We start from the raw sequence: 15,817 nt of genomic DNA, 5'->3' as shown, positions 1-15,817 counted from the left end.
CGAACACAAGGCGTAAAAAGCCGCCCCCCCCCCCCCCGATTTTTACGATGTTACATGCATATTTTAGAATATGAAGGCATTTGAAGAGCCATGCTTTTCAGGGAACATGTCTTAACTGACGTTCTTCCACACTTGCATGATAAGAATGAGTAATGCTCACAAATTATTTTTCACCTCTTCCCAGAACTCAACCTTCTCTTTAACCACATCAATATCAAGTGAATACATAAATAATACTAAGTAAGGCAATATTTTGTAAAACAAAATGACAAACATTGACTCATAGCATAGCATTGATCACAAAATGCCTATTAACAAAATTGAATCTAAATCATTTTTATATATACAAAAACATTTGCTTTTAATGGAGACAAAAACTCATTATTTTAACAAGTTAGACAAGGCATGGATAACATAATGAATACGCAATGTACCGTTAATTTGAATACCGGTACACAATGTACTGTTAATTTGAATACACAATGTACTTTGAATTTGAATACACAATGTACTTTGAATTTGAATGATTGTTAGCATCTAAACTCAATCGTTCAGTTTTTTAGCATTCATTTACTATATTACTAAAAAATGGTATCACAACGTCATCATACAAAAAGGACTAAAATGTGGATAAATAGCACAACAGTCTAGCTCTTACAAGTACATATAATACCCTGCTGTGATATCCCATCAACCAACTAAAGACTAGGTGGTCTACACATGTACGTTACTGGATACACTAACCAATTTTATAAAAAAAATCAATTTGGCAAATTGTTGTGATATTGGATTTTGTGAAGTTGCCTTCAGTCCATTTCATTACTAAAATCTTGTTTTTCTTCTAAAAATGCATATTTATTTAGAGGTAGAATTAAGATAAGACATAATTTAATTCACACTTTCAAAATATGATACCTTTCAGGTCGTGAAATTCTTTAAACAAAAATTCAAATAGAAAGTATCAATACAAAATAACTGGTATATAGTTTGGGTAGATTATTGCAATCTTCTTCCATTCATTTATAACAATTTTCTCTTCATGAATTATATCATGACGCGACTTTCCAACTTGACATACACCCTGAAATATAGTGTATAAGATCTCTACTTTTTAAACTGCATAGTGTAGCATGTAAGCTCATTCCAATTAAAGTGAGTCTCCTCTCAGTAATTTTGGCATTCCTTCTTGTCCTCTTTTATTACTTTTTGTACAAAGTCAGAATACAAGAAAAACAAACCTGAAAATATAATTTCATATAAATATAATGTAAAATGTGTCTAGACTCTATACTAAGACTTAGTAAGTAGTAAGTATGGTAACATTTGATGCAAAGCTTCCATTTAAATATCAAGGTATTCAATGTTTGGAGTTACAAAAAGTACATATGCCATAATCATGCAAATCTACTTTGGTTTAAAACATATTCAATGCAAATATCTCCTATAGTACTGATAATAATTATGCATAGAATACATTAAGTAGCAAATTGCTGTCACATATATGCAAAGAACGATAAGTTATACATTTCAAGAAAATATTTTGGTACAGAATTGTTATGTAACACTTCACTTTTATTAAAAGCAAAAACAATTCCTGGAATACATCAACCTAAAGATAAACTACACCTTTGGTTGTAGTCTAAGAAGAAAGAAAACTTGCTTCATTTTCTATTTGCATGCTAACGTTCAGACATTAAAGGTACCGGTAATGCAAAGTTTGGGGAAATTTTGAAAATTGGATGGATAGTAATTCTTCAAAATTTTGATATATTTGGACGCCCCTGTGGATGTATTAAAAGCACTAGAAAATTTAGCACCTAAAACACTTCTGCTTTTGAGAAATTGAATAGTCACAAATTTACCGGTGCTCCCAGTAAATTTCAAATAGCGCCTAAAGCCATTCCATGGTAGCTGCGACCATGAAAATCTCAGAATATGCAGTTCAATGTATAATTTCCAAATGGGAATAGCAAATCAGTCGACTGTAGTCAAGAAACATTGTTTTAAAGTTAAAGTAGTATTGGTCTTGAGAGGGTGCTATACAACATAAAGAGTTTATTATTTACAATTTCATCACTTTAGACTCGATTTCAACTGTGACAAGGATCATTGAATATTGTAAGATCGCATATGCTTCCAATATATTCATTTGGACCAAATTCATGACCTCATACCAAAACTTTGTTTTACGTTTAAGGGTTAATAGACCACCAGGTATCCATTTTTTTTTGTGCTATACATTTTGATAAATAAGTAAAAGGTTGTCAGAAAACATGTGCAAAAATAACTCTAAAACCAACTGGCATATTGACACTGGAAGACAAGGAATATACCTACTGTAATACAAATATTGGTAATGCTTGGAATACAAAATCTTGGTGGGGTACATCTAATTTCTACCATCCTGCATTTAAGATTCCAGTAATAGTTTTCTCAGAATTCATCTTTATATCTCCATGGATACATTGTCTTTACCTTCAGCTGTATCTCCTGAAAAGGCTGCATTTGAATAAGCATTGTCATCTGTATGGAAGGGTGGAGGATCCCTTCCACTAGGGGCATGGCTATTTCTGGAATTCTGTGTCCTTTGATTACTGGTAGATGCACCATCGTCTCTAGAGTATCCTGGAGCGGCATCCCTTGAGGGAGGGATGCTACTGCTCTGAGATGCTGCTGAATAACTAGGAGGTTCAGATGGTAGATTAAAACCTACAGATACCAGGTCTGGAAAAGGGGAAGAGAGGTACCCCTCTGGTTGTGAAGGACCGGGAGAGATGGGTGTGGCAGGGGTGCGGGCAAACTCTGATGAGGATGATGAAGGACCTGCTGCTGCTGCAAGATTTATTGAGTGTGGTTCCCTGACTAGATTTCCCTGGAAGATAGATTGAGGGGTATAGCTTGAGATCATTTCATAATCAGGTGGTGGTTCTGATGGCATAGGGAACGGTGCTGGAGGGTACGCATTGGACGGTGTTGGAGGGTACGCATTGGACGGTGCTGGAGGGTACGCATTGGGCGGTCCCAGAGGAGAACGAGGAGGAGGAGAGGAGTTGACATGCATAGTTTGACCATAGCTGTTATAGAACACATTCTGATTGATGGAATACACCTGCGGTGGTCTGGGACTGGATGGTGGTGGTGAGTTCCATTGTGATCCTGAACGCCGAGGCTCGGTGGTCTCTGGCTTACGGGTCCTCCTGCTGTAGAAACAGGTCACTGTCACCATGACAATAACAAATATTGCAATACATCCTGTTGCTATGGAAACTATGGCTCCTTTAGATAGACCGCTCACTGGGAACACAAGAGGAAAGAAAAAAAATCATGTCAGTTTATAATTTTTGACAGTGCATGGAGAAAGTATTTTTTCACAAAAATTAGACCTACAAAAACACAAAAATCTCAAAATAGAAGAATCAGAGATTACATGTCAATGCACAGAGATGTAATGAAGCAGCATACAGAGGTTCAAAATAGGGACCTATTTAACAATTACAGAGCTAAATGACGCCTTTTACAGAGGTATAAGGGCATTTTTTATTAGCTCCAAGACAAATGCCGAAATTGCTGAGCTCCCTGGTGTGAGTGGACGAATAGCAAAGATGTACATAGCATACAGTATATCTTGAAAAGAAAATGAATTGTATGCCGTAGAGAACACTCACCTGTACCACCTCTTCTGCAAACGATGCCTACATCCTCTGTGTGGGCACAGTTATGCTCTCCCCAACCGTTATGACTGCAGTACCTGATAGAGCTCTCACCACCTTCACAATGAACATCATCTAACCAGATCCGCTCTTCACCCGTTGGATAGGTGGCCTTGTGGTCTTCCACTCCTACGAAGCCAAGCTCCTGACATGCTACCTCGGCATCGACTTCATCCCAGGAGTCATCACACACCGTTCCCCATGAACCCTCAAAGTAGATCTCTAGACGACCTCCACGCGAATCACTGCCATCCACCAGACGGATCTGAGAAGAACCTGAGTAGAGAATGGGGTGATTATTGAGTTATTACAAACCATTACTTTATCCAAGTATTATACAAACTCAAGAGAAAATGATGCATGTTCTTGTCATTTATAAGATTAAACGGAGGTACTGAAAAAAGACAGACAACATTGTAGATCTGACAGTAACCAAAGGATACTTCAGCCATATTATACCAACCCATGTTCTTCCAAACTCAACTATCCACCTGATGAAACAAATTGACTATTTATTTTCAAATGTTTTACAGCCAAGATTTCTATTTTTAAATCTTTGAAAGACATGAAGACAAACAGTGTCATAATCACTTTATTTGATCACCAGTGGCAAATGGGATGCATGGAAGATCAACCAAAGTAACATATGATTTACTTCAAACATACCATAAACAACCCTGCTCTGCACCTATATCATTTGGCCCATACAGTACGTGTAACGTTACAGCAATAACAGATAGGAACACTGATCTCCTTAACATAAAATGAAATTATGTGTTCTTTCTGTCTTATTTCAAACATCATACTGAAAGGAACTTTACATTCATGCATTCTTTCTATCACACTGTCTTATTTCATACATTAAACTGGATCAGTAGATAACTTTGATTAGTTCTATTCCTCACATTGTAGTATATTCTACCTGATGCTTACCATCATCTGTGCAGATCACACCTGCATCTTCCGTATGTTCACAATTATGGTCTCCCCACTCGCTACTGGGACAGGTGAAGATAGACGGCTCGGTCCCGTCACACATAACATCGTCCAACCATATCACACCAGAGCCTCCCCCAAAGCTAGCCTCCAGTGTGGCCTTCTCAGCGTTGGTGTAACCAAGCTGTCTGCAGATCACCCTAGCATCATCTATGTCCCAATCATCATCACATATTGTTCCCCATTCATCGTTGTAGACGACCTCTACACGACCTTCTGAAGCTACGTTGCCATCGACAAGACGTATGGTGTATGAGTTATCTGTAAAGAAATGTATAGAAATAAAATGTCTTTAACATCAGACTCTGACATAGTGTCCATTATCATAGGTATACAAAGAAATCAGACAGTATACTCTTATTTTTTGGCTCAAAAACTGCTACTTCATCTATTAGTAGTTCCTTTCACGAGTTTGCTTGGTAGCTTGATAAACAAAACATCAAATTAAATTTCCTGATTTTGTGTAAAGAAATGCATTTATTATACGGCTTTGCTTGAATTACTTCATTCACTAATAAGGAGTATATGTATCCACATGATTTTCAATGAAAGAAATAATAGGTATGGCTAGCATGCTCTATTCATGTTGTTTGTATTCTTACATTACATGTTAAACCACAACAATGCCACAGAATACAAACATGTCACCCGTTCTACTATGTGACACAAATGTACATACATTTTCATAGTTCTTCTCCTTAAGCTATGTCATATAATGCCTAAGCAATAACTGAAATTTCAAGAAGAAACAAAAACTGCTTTGTCATGTAATACCAAATAAAATATCAGAATTTATCCAGTGAGCGGTTTGAACTGCCTACTGCACTGCAAGTATTAAACTTGCATAATGAGTGGGTTCAACTAGAAGCAATTCAGACACAAAGCGACATGCTACCCAGTTCAGGCGCTCTGAATAGAATTACGTCAATTCTCCTTCATGCCTGACTAACCCTATTGAGTATGAGAACTTTACAGGCCATTCTGCACTCTCTCTATACCGTGGCACACCTCCCTCCGTACCAGTCATATTTGTGCATAGTACAATTCAAAAGACTTTTTTTCATTCATATGCTTGCTTTGAAACAAGTGAGCGAGGGAACTGAAGTCAGTATCAAATATCAATATAAGGAGATATCATGGGCTCAGAGCCAGTAGGGTGTGGCTACATGCCTGCAAGAAGGCCATTAATGCCCTTTTAAAAGGCTTTATGAAAATATGTTCTCATTATACTGTGATTATTCAGACACTTTAAAATGATTTATGAAAACAATGTTCGTATTATATTTTATTCTTGGGAACCTACAAAAAACAAGCTATGCTTTCCGGTAGGTTCCTGTTTCATTTCATAATTTTGAAGTTACTTCGTCAACTATGTTCTTTATTGTGCAAACAATTGATATATATGAAATGGAATAAATTAGAATCAATCAATCAATCAATACCACACATAGCTCTTATGACATACTGCCCTTCTGGCTTTCAATAGACCATGTACATGCTCCAGCGGGTTCTAGATACTCAGGAATGTATCAAGGTCACTAAACTCAGAACTATACTAGCTGACTACCCATGCTTATGGAATATTGTCTGATGTGGTACAGACAGTGGGCGTTACCACTTTACATGTTCTAATTAAAGGTAAAGACCAGTTATGGTCATGCGATTGCATTGTGAAAAAACAAAGTGGAATCGATCAGAAAAGGTTGATCATCTAGCATCTAGCATCTGCAAGGTTCTGGAATCATCAAAATGACAAGAAATTTGGCCCTTTCTTTGTAAAGTTACAAGCACTATACACAGAAAGATGTATATGGGACTACCCTATATCTCTCACAGACCATGAGAGAAACAAATTTACCAAATATATGAATTAGTAGGCGGTTTCCCGGCAAATTTTTTATCATCATGTATTAGTCAAAACATATTCTTTCACATGATTGGTAATAAGAGCTTCCATTTCATTTTTTGAAATCGGGGCGTTTCCAATACTGGTCTTTACCTTTAAAGGACAGAAATTCTTTTAACCATAACAATTCTAAATGACATTTAGCTACTTATACTATCTACTCCGGGACTGCCTCTGCCCCGCCCCCCCCCCCACACCTAAATAATTATAACAAAACAGATACAACTCATGAAAATGTATGTAATTGTCAAACATACTGGTATAAATTATTAGACTAGTAATAAGGTTATGATGCAAGCTAAAAGAAAGTAAAACACTTAATGACTTAGAGAAGCAAATATTCTTGTTTTCAATCATTCATACAAAGAAGACTAAGTTCATTTAAATGTACAGTGTATACTGGTATCGTTAATTCACTAGAACTCTCTATTCACTACTTTTACAATAAGCCTATAATTGAATTGAATTTAATTGAAATTTATTGTCCCTTTCAGGAAATTCTTTTTTCACTGGTTTTACAGTCATTGTACATGTACATAGTACAAGAAGAAATACATAATACAATAATAGCAAATGTACATCGTCACAAACATAATAACATTCTGAAAATGATTGTTACATTGGAAACGGAACAATATATATATTGACTGCAGTATAAACATAAACATAAACTGCATCTAATGTTACCATTTCAAGTGAAAATTCAAACATTAAGCTTACTGTTTATTTGAAAACGTAGGTAAGTTTAGTATTATGAGCCCTAACAAAAATTAAAATCAGAACAAATGATATTAAAGTTGAGACATTGAAACACACAGGGAAAAGCTTACCTGCAGTCTGGCATATGACTCCTGCGTCTTCATTGGTTTGGCAATTATGCATCATGAAGCCATCATGAAGACAATCAGTTAGGTTCAACTCTGTTCCCATACACTGGACATTATCAAGGATAAAACGTCCATTCCCAGGACCATGTGCAGCTGAGACCGTTGCTTCCAAGGCATCCCTGTAACCAAGCTGTCTACAAACAACCTGTATATGGACAGAAGAAAAATATACTCAAAATTTGTGTTTGTTTGTTTTGTTTTGTCTGTTTATTTGTTATGTCTGTTCCCAACTCAATGGGCAGCTGAGACCGTTGCTTCCAAGGCATCCCTGTAACCAAGCTGTCTACAAACGACCTGTATATGGACAGAAAAGAAATATACACTGAATTTGTGTTTGTTTGTTTTGTTTTGTCTGTTTATTTGTTATGTCTGTTCCCAACTTAATGGGCAGCTGAGACTGTTGCTTCCAAGGCATCCCTGTAACCAAGCTGTCTACAAACAACCTGACATGGACAGAAGAGAGACATACACTGAGTTTGTGTTTGTTTGTTTTGTTATGTCTGTTTGTTTGTTATGTCTGTTCCCAACTCAATGTGCAGCTGAGACGGTTGCTTCCAAGGCATCCCTGTAACCAAGCTGTCTACAAACAACCTGATATGGACAGAAGAGAGACATACACTGATTTTGTGTTTGTTTGTTTTGTTATGTCTGTTTGTTTCTTATGTCTGTTCCCAACTCAATGTGCAGCTGAGACGGTTACTTCCAAGGCATCCCTGTAACCAAGCTGTCTACAAACAACCTGATATGGACAGAAGAGAGACATACACTGATTTTGTGTTTGTTTGTTTTGTTATGTCTGTTTGTTTCTTATGTCTGTTCCCAACTCAATGTGCAGCTGAGACGGTTGTTTCCAAGGCATCCCTGTAACCAAGCTGTCTACAAACAACCTGATATGGACAGAAGAGAGACATACATTGATTTTGTGTTTGTTTGTTTTGTTATGTCTGTTTGTTTCTTATGTCTGTTCCCAACTCAATGTGCAGCTGATACGGTTGCTTCCAAGGCATCCCTGTAACCAAGCTGTCTACAAACAACCTGTATATGGACAGAAGAAAAATATACTCAAAATTTGTGTTTGTTTGTTTTGTTTTGTCTGTTTATTTGTTATGTCTGTTCCCAACTCCATGGGCAGATAAGACTCTTGCTTCCAAGGCATCCCTGTAACCAAGCTGTCTACAAACAACCTGATATGGACATAAAAGAATATACACTTGGTTCGTTGTTTTTTTGTTCGGCAGTAAGAATGTCAGGTACCCACATTTTCATTTCCGTTCATGAAAATTGAAGAAAAACAAACTTAACAAGGCAGTCAAAACACTAGATATCAAAGTGTTAATAATTAACAAAATTAGAACAAAGAAAAAATAAAGTCATGTTAACCAACATGAATCCATAAATTTAAAACATGATGGTAACAGAAATACAAAACCATGATGACTAACAGAACAAAATATGGAGAAGGTAGTAAAGAGAAGAAGATAAACAAGAGGGAAACGGAAGAGACGGTGAGCATCAGACAAAGAAAAAAAAAAGTGTATAATATTTGACAGAATATTATCCATTTTCAGATATTTATTGATGAATAAAAAGAATATGATATTGAACTTACCCTTGCGTCTGCTAAGTCCCATAGATCATCACACACTGTACCCCAAGCGCCATCATAGAATACTTCTACTCGCCCTATTGATTCCACATCTTCTCCAACAAGGCGAATATCAACTGAAATCAAACAAGAGACAAGATCTCATCCTAAATATTTTCTCCTGTGATTACAATGAGGCAGATAGATTTCATGTAGTTTGACAAAATTATTGATTGAATGCAGTATTCCAATCAAACTGGTAATTGTTGAGCATTTGAAGAGAAAAGGAAAAAATTGAGAACTTAAAAATAAGCTGATTTTTGGTAATGAAAGGAAATAAATTATTATAGAATCGAACAAAACTTACACTGAATCATTAAGATTACACATAAATGTAACAAACAATTTTGGCAGAAAATGTATAGGGGCTGAGTAATGAGCATGCATATATAGAAAGATAAGGAAATCAAGGTAATGATACTTGTGTTTTTTGTTGAAGATGATTTCCAGCAAGTTTTTGTGAGGTTGTTTTTATTTTACTGGTACAAACAATCAATCTACTGCAGGATAAACAATCCAGAATAAATTATAGCCACGTTCTCTTGGCATAAGATGCCCATACCACAGCTCAAGATTAGCTTTAACTAACTACTTTTAACAAAAATATGTGAAGAGGCCAAAGAAACAGTATTAAGGGATATTAAAAGAGGGACATTCATATACAAATTATCTATGAGACTTTCAAATAATGTTTAATTTTGCGTCAAGTCAAAAACTTGCATAAGATAGTTTTATCTCTACGATGCAGAGAAAGATAAAGATTGTTTGCAGTGTAAACTGTAAACAGTATAGATTACAATCAACATGGAACTCAAGCACTAATACTGTACAATGATGTTTTATCTCGGCAAACCAAAGGCATAATTGTTTGCTGAGCAAATTTACTCAGAAAAGGGTAGTTCTTCTAAGTACATACTTCAAGTTTATGCTGTACACTATAGGGTCATTTACTGAAGTTTTCAAATTACCCATGTACAAGTAACCATGCCTATTTAGGGAGTATTTCAAATGTTTCCATCTGAAACTTAATATTCAGGTAATGAACTTCAATACCGCTGATGTATAATATGAATGAGCATTGATTTTACTCAAATCTAGAATTCAGATTATTATGGTATTTAGACAATCATACCATTTACCAGTAGGGTTTTTTGTCCTATACTTATATGCCCTTGTGTTCTAAACACGCCATGAAATAGCAATGTTAAAAAAAGTTTAAAGGCAAAAGCTTAACAAATTAATAAAACTAGATTAAAAATCAACTCACAGGATACAACTTGATTTTTACAAGACAGATTTTCCATAGATCCCTGCAAAAGTCTTAGTATTCACCACAGGGATGTAAGAACATAGCTCTAGCAGTCATCCAAGAATGTGCAATGAATTGTTTTACTTACATTTGGTTTGGTTAGCACACATGACCCCAGCATCCATGTCATGCGTACAGGTGCTTCCTGACGTACCCCACAGACCATGATAACAATCATTAAGCTCATGCTCCCACCCCTCGCATCGGACCTCACTCAGAGCAACAATACCAGAGCCTGGCTCGTATTCTCCATTCATAGCTGCCTCTGTAGCACCGATGTACCCTAGCTGACGGCAGATCACGTTAGCATCCTGGATGTCCCACTGCTCGTTACAGATGGTGGCCCAAGTTCCGTTGAAGATGACCTCTACACGACCCTGGTTCTGGGCTCCACCATCGACAAGTCTGACGATATGGTCTGTGAGGAACAAGAAACATATTAATCATCATCCTCTTCATCATCAACATCATCATCATCATCATCATCATCATCATCATCATCATCATCATCATCATCATCCTCATCATCATCATCATCATCATGTAATCATTATCATAATCAATGTCATTATCTTTAACATTTTCATCACTACCAGTATCATAACAAAAAGATATACAATCATCATCATCATCATCATGTTGCAGAAGAAAGAATTGAGCCATTAAATCAATGGCTTTGAATTGAGCAATCCAGCCATATTCTTTTTTAATAATTGTGATTATCTTTTTAAAATAGTAAGTGACATTAAAAGAGGGACATAGATGAGACTTTCAAATAATGTTTAATTTTGCAACAAGTCAAAAACTTACATTTATAAGATTCATTTTCATAAGTATTTATGTATGTTTCTTTATACAGAAAATAAGACAAACCGAAACAGAAGGTACATAATTCATCTAGCCCCTAAACCTACCTTCAATATCACACTTGACACCTGCTACCTCAGCCATAGTGCAGTCATGTACGAACCATCCCCGATGTGAGCACATATCCAATGTACCTTCATTCCCTTCACAGTTCACATCATCTAACATGATAACACCGTCCCCTGTTCCAAAGACCGCATCCCCTACTGCCTGGAGCGCCCCCGTGTATCCTAGCTGCTTGCACACTACTGTAGCCTCACTAATGTCCCAGGAATCATCACAGATAGACCCCCAAGCTCCCTTATAGTTGATCTCAACCCGGCCTTCGTAGTCCGTTGAACCACCAACTAATCGTACCTTGTACTGGTCTGGAATGGACAATACAAACAACAATAATTATATGATTATAGTTAAGACTCCAGAGTATATTTTGTTTCATTCTCTCCTCTTCAACAATTCTTCTCATAACTACAATCTAAAATGTGTTACAAACCAATGATCAGAATTTACATAGGGAAACCAAGAACTAAATATTCAAAACTCAAACTTTAAAAAAAAGATTTGTTCATAATAATTATATCAACATCCTGTCTGAGACCTCTGCCCATTCTCCTTTCACTGATATTTGAATAAAAAAGTAATGGAAGAATGAACACTGTAAAACATGTATATTCCAGGTAGGAAGAAAAAAGTTGAATAAAGTTAAGGACAACCTTGAAAATGAGCAGAGAAATAGAATTTCTTACCACTTGAATAGCAGGAGACACCCACATCCTCACTATGTACACAGTTATGTATCCTCCATCCTCTATTACCGCAAGATGCCAAACTCTCCTCGTTACCGTTGCAGCGCACCTCATCAAGCCAGATGTTCCCCATCCCTGCCCCAAAGAAAGCTTTAGGAAAGAAGTCGATGGCGCCCACGTAACCTAGCTGACGGCATGCCACGTTCGCTTCCTCGATACCGAAGTCATCATCACATACGGTACCCCAAGCATCAGAGTGAAAGATCTCCACTCTCCCTTCGGCATCAAACTCACCACCTACAAGTCGAATTTCTGAGGGAAAATAGAAGCAAAATGTGGAGAAATAGTGAGAACATTGAATTAATTACTTCATACAACCAGTGTCAAGTATACCTATGTTAAACCTCCAGTCATGTACATTTATAATGACATTTGACCTCAATCAGGACGAGAATATGGCATCTGCAAGAATCTTCAGTATTGAAGGAGGCAGATTATCTTGAAGAAGAAGAAGAAGACTATTTGCATTGTACATGTATTTTCCTTAAATTTTGCAATGATAGTTTTTAACTTTTGAATGTCATAAACATATTACACTGTAAATACAAATACAAATAATAATAATAATAATAATGATAATAGTAACAATCTATTTCTAAATTTGAAAAAAAATGCTGATAACCTTATGAGACTTCACTTCCCATGTTTATTTGAATTCTTTCTTTTTTTAATTCTTCTATTGAGGGGGAGGGATAATCACTGTAATGCTTTCTTTTGCACCCAAAATTAAGCAGGTACAGAACAATTCCCTGCAAAATATATTACATGTCTGTCTTGGGTACAATATATGGGATTGCATCACTCACTTGACTGCTTTATATAAAAGGAGTGATATTTGGGTAAGAGTTTAGAATTGTTTGCATAAGACTACATGTACATTACACGAGACTTTAATTCTGTTCTTTGGATAAAAGTTTGCCAAGAACAAGGGTAATTATTTGTCCAACCAATGTTGGGCATCTTTTCCCAACCAATGTTGGGCATCTTTACCCACCTTGAGTAATGTATTGTCCAATTATGGTAAATATGTAGAATAGTTACCTCCAAATAGGCCAAATCATAACTACCCCTGCGGCACATTTTTACCCAGTATTCATGACAGGTAACATATTATGCAAGTTACATGCAAGTTCTTTTATTTTTGTTTGTGATTGACACAGTATTTGGTACAGGATCTATCAAAAATTCAGAGGTTATAATAGCATGTGCATGATTGCTAAATTTTAGGATCCAAACTTCTATCACTAAGTTCCTGAAAAACACTTTCAGATTCAGAGGTTATAATATCATGTGCATGATTGCTAAATTTTAGGATCCAAACTTCTATCACTAAGTTCCTGAAAAACGCTTTCAGACCAACAAAGGAAAGTGAATGAGAAGAAAGTGAAGGAATCCCTGAAGTCTAATCCTCTTTCTAACAAAATGGGTTATGCCTTTCTGACCCACAATGAAGGCATACAATTGTAAGCTGGCTCTATTACGTGTACACATGCATGGAGAGGTAGAATAGGAATAGTATTCACACAATAATCAAACTCTACTTTTGAGGAATAGAGTTAGATCAATACCATTACCAGCTCATGGATGGGTGGGTTCTTGAAGTAAACAAGGGCCATTGAATCTTGCAGGTGCCATATTTACTGCAAGGTTCACATTATTTGTTGAAAATGTATGTGGTTCATGGGAATGTTATTAAAAAAATAGCAATCTTTACATTGTTACCTTAAAATGGAAAATGATGTTTAAGTTTAAAAAGTAAACTGAAAAAAATCTAGTTCAAACCTTTATAGCTATAAAAAGCATTATGCCAAAATGATATCTCATGACTGAAATGCTGTGTAGGATATTAACGTTTTGCAACTGTAATGTTATGAGATGAGGTTATACAACATACCTAATTTGAACATAATTTATGTGCTCATTATGAAACAGTCATGCATAAATTCATTATAATATGAAGCCATCATGCAGAAAGCACTCATCAATACTCTTGGCACACACAGTGTGTGATGTGTTCAATGAGTTAATTAGCTACATGTATGCACACATTCAACCCCCATACACTGCTGTATAGTGGTATGTTGCACTTGACCACTAGCTTGCAAAGCCTATATGCTTTAGCTTCAAGAATAAACTCCTAAACCTCAAGCAAAAATATTTCTGGACCCACCTACATTTAGTTAATTACTTACCAATAAATCACCTCAACAAAACCACTATTTTTACAGCAACCTGAAACCTTACGTATTCAATGTAAACATGCATTATTTCATTCTACCTTGGAGTCTGACTGCAAGGCACTGTTCAAAAGACTAACACAAAACCATCCTTTAATTAAATTGAATCAAACTGAATTTCAATGATTTGCTAAAATTTGTAATAATGTATTACAATCAAACATTTCACTGCATGAAAGCTTTCATGAAATGATACTCCCCAAATTCAAAAGTTAATCATTCTACTAATGATAATTAGTAGTAATAGTAGTACTACTATGACTGTCATTAATCTTATTACTAGTACTATTAGTACTATTAATAATATTACCATATTATTAGCAATAACAATATTGTTTATTATATATTATTATTATTATTATTATTAATACAATATATAATACTAATACTAATGATAATAATAATAATAACAAAACTGATAATAATAATAATGATAATAATAATAATAACAATGTTATTTACATTCTATTGATAAATATTATGATTACTGTTGCTATTAATCATTTTCATTTTCATTAATAATGAACCTAAAGTGTGTTTTTTCAAAAAAAAGATGTAAAAGTAAAGTTTATGTAGAGACTTATTTGTAATTTGTTTTCATTTTATCATGGCTGAAAAGAAATTAAGCATAAATGGCTCCTAATGCTAACATTGTCTATGACTTTAACTCATATCTGTAATCAAATCAGTATTAATACGACTAAGAACACTAACACAATCATATATTCATTTTAAAAAGGCCATTATTTGTAGAGTAATCTACACAACTTCAATGTACAATGCATGGCGAGAAATAATGAAATTTGTGACAAACAGAACCGAACCCGCTGAATCCTTTTCACATAATTGAATTGTTTCATACAAGTGAAATGTTGATCATCACTTACCCTGCGAGATGACAGTTGTCATAATGACATGAAGAAGAAGGAACAATATCTCCTTGCTTAACACAATATTTTCTCTTCTCATTTTAGCTTCTCTCCAGTCATTCCAGATAAAATAAAGCTGCCAAATGTTTCGTTGCTGGTTGTGCTACCAGCGACTGGGTCCAGCAAGAGCGGCTCCACAGAACTCTATCGCAAATACATGATCTCAACGTTAAAGAATGCGGGATTCTCATGGAACAGCAGGCCGACGCTCTCCCATGAAGGCATGGGATGCATACCCGCCGATCGATGGCACTTTACGCTTGGTATGCAAGGCGAAGAAATATAGATTTCTTCTAGTTATATGTCCTGCAATTCATGATGGCAGTTGATGAACAATCTATTGAATACTTTGTTAGGTTATCCTTGATGTGGATTAGATTCCAGGAATATTGATCCAATGTTGAATGAATGAAGGAGCTATTAAATATACGGCAAAATCTAATTCTGACAGTTCATGGGTACAGTAGAGACACAGGTGTGTGTAGCATGCGAAATGTAGGAAGTCCATGGTATTACCGCATAATC

General features: G+C 35.7%; 1 protein-coding gene across 1 annotated transcript; it reads right to left on the bottom strand.

The window, feature by feature from the left end:
- Positions 1 to 2,196: 2,196 nt before the first annotated feature.
- Positions 2,197 to 15,786, bottom strand: LOC591703 (deleted in malignant brain tumors 1 protein). Its single transcript, XM_030975279.1, has 9 exons — positions 15,251 to 15,786; positions 12,067 to 12,378; positions 11,368 to 11,688; positions 10,542 to 10,871; positions 9,109 to 9,221; positions 7,443 to 7,644; positions 4,644 to 4,967; positions 3,666 to 3,986; positions 2,197 to 3,294 (listed from the first exon to the last, which is right to left on the bottom strand). The coding sequence occupies exons 1-9, from the start codon at positions 15,330 to 15,332 to the stop codon at positions 2,447 to 2,449; spliced, it is 2,853 nt and encodes a 950-aa protein (XP_030831139.1). The 5' UTR covers positions 15,333 to 15,786; the 3' UTR covers positions 2,197 to 2,446.
- Between the last annotated feature and the right edge of the window lie 31 nt (positions 15,787 to 15,817).

The sequence above is a fragment of the Strongylocentrotus purpuratus genome, unplaced genomic scaffold (genome assembly GCF_000002235.5).
Source record: "Strongylocentrotus purpuratus isolate Spur 01 unplaced genomic scaffold, Spur_5.0 spur5_scaffold_8, whole genome shotgun sequence".
Lineage (NCBI taxonomy): Eukaryota > Metazoa > Echinodermata > Echinoidea > Camarodonta > Strongylocentrotidae > Strongylocentrotus > Strongylocentrotus purpuratus.
This window is presented reverse-complemented; position numbering and strand designations above follow the sequence as displayed.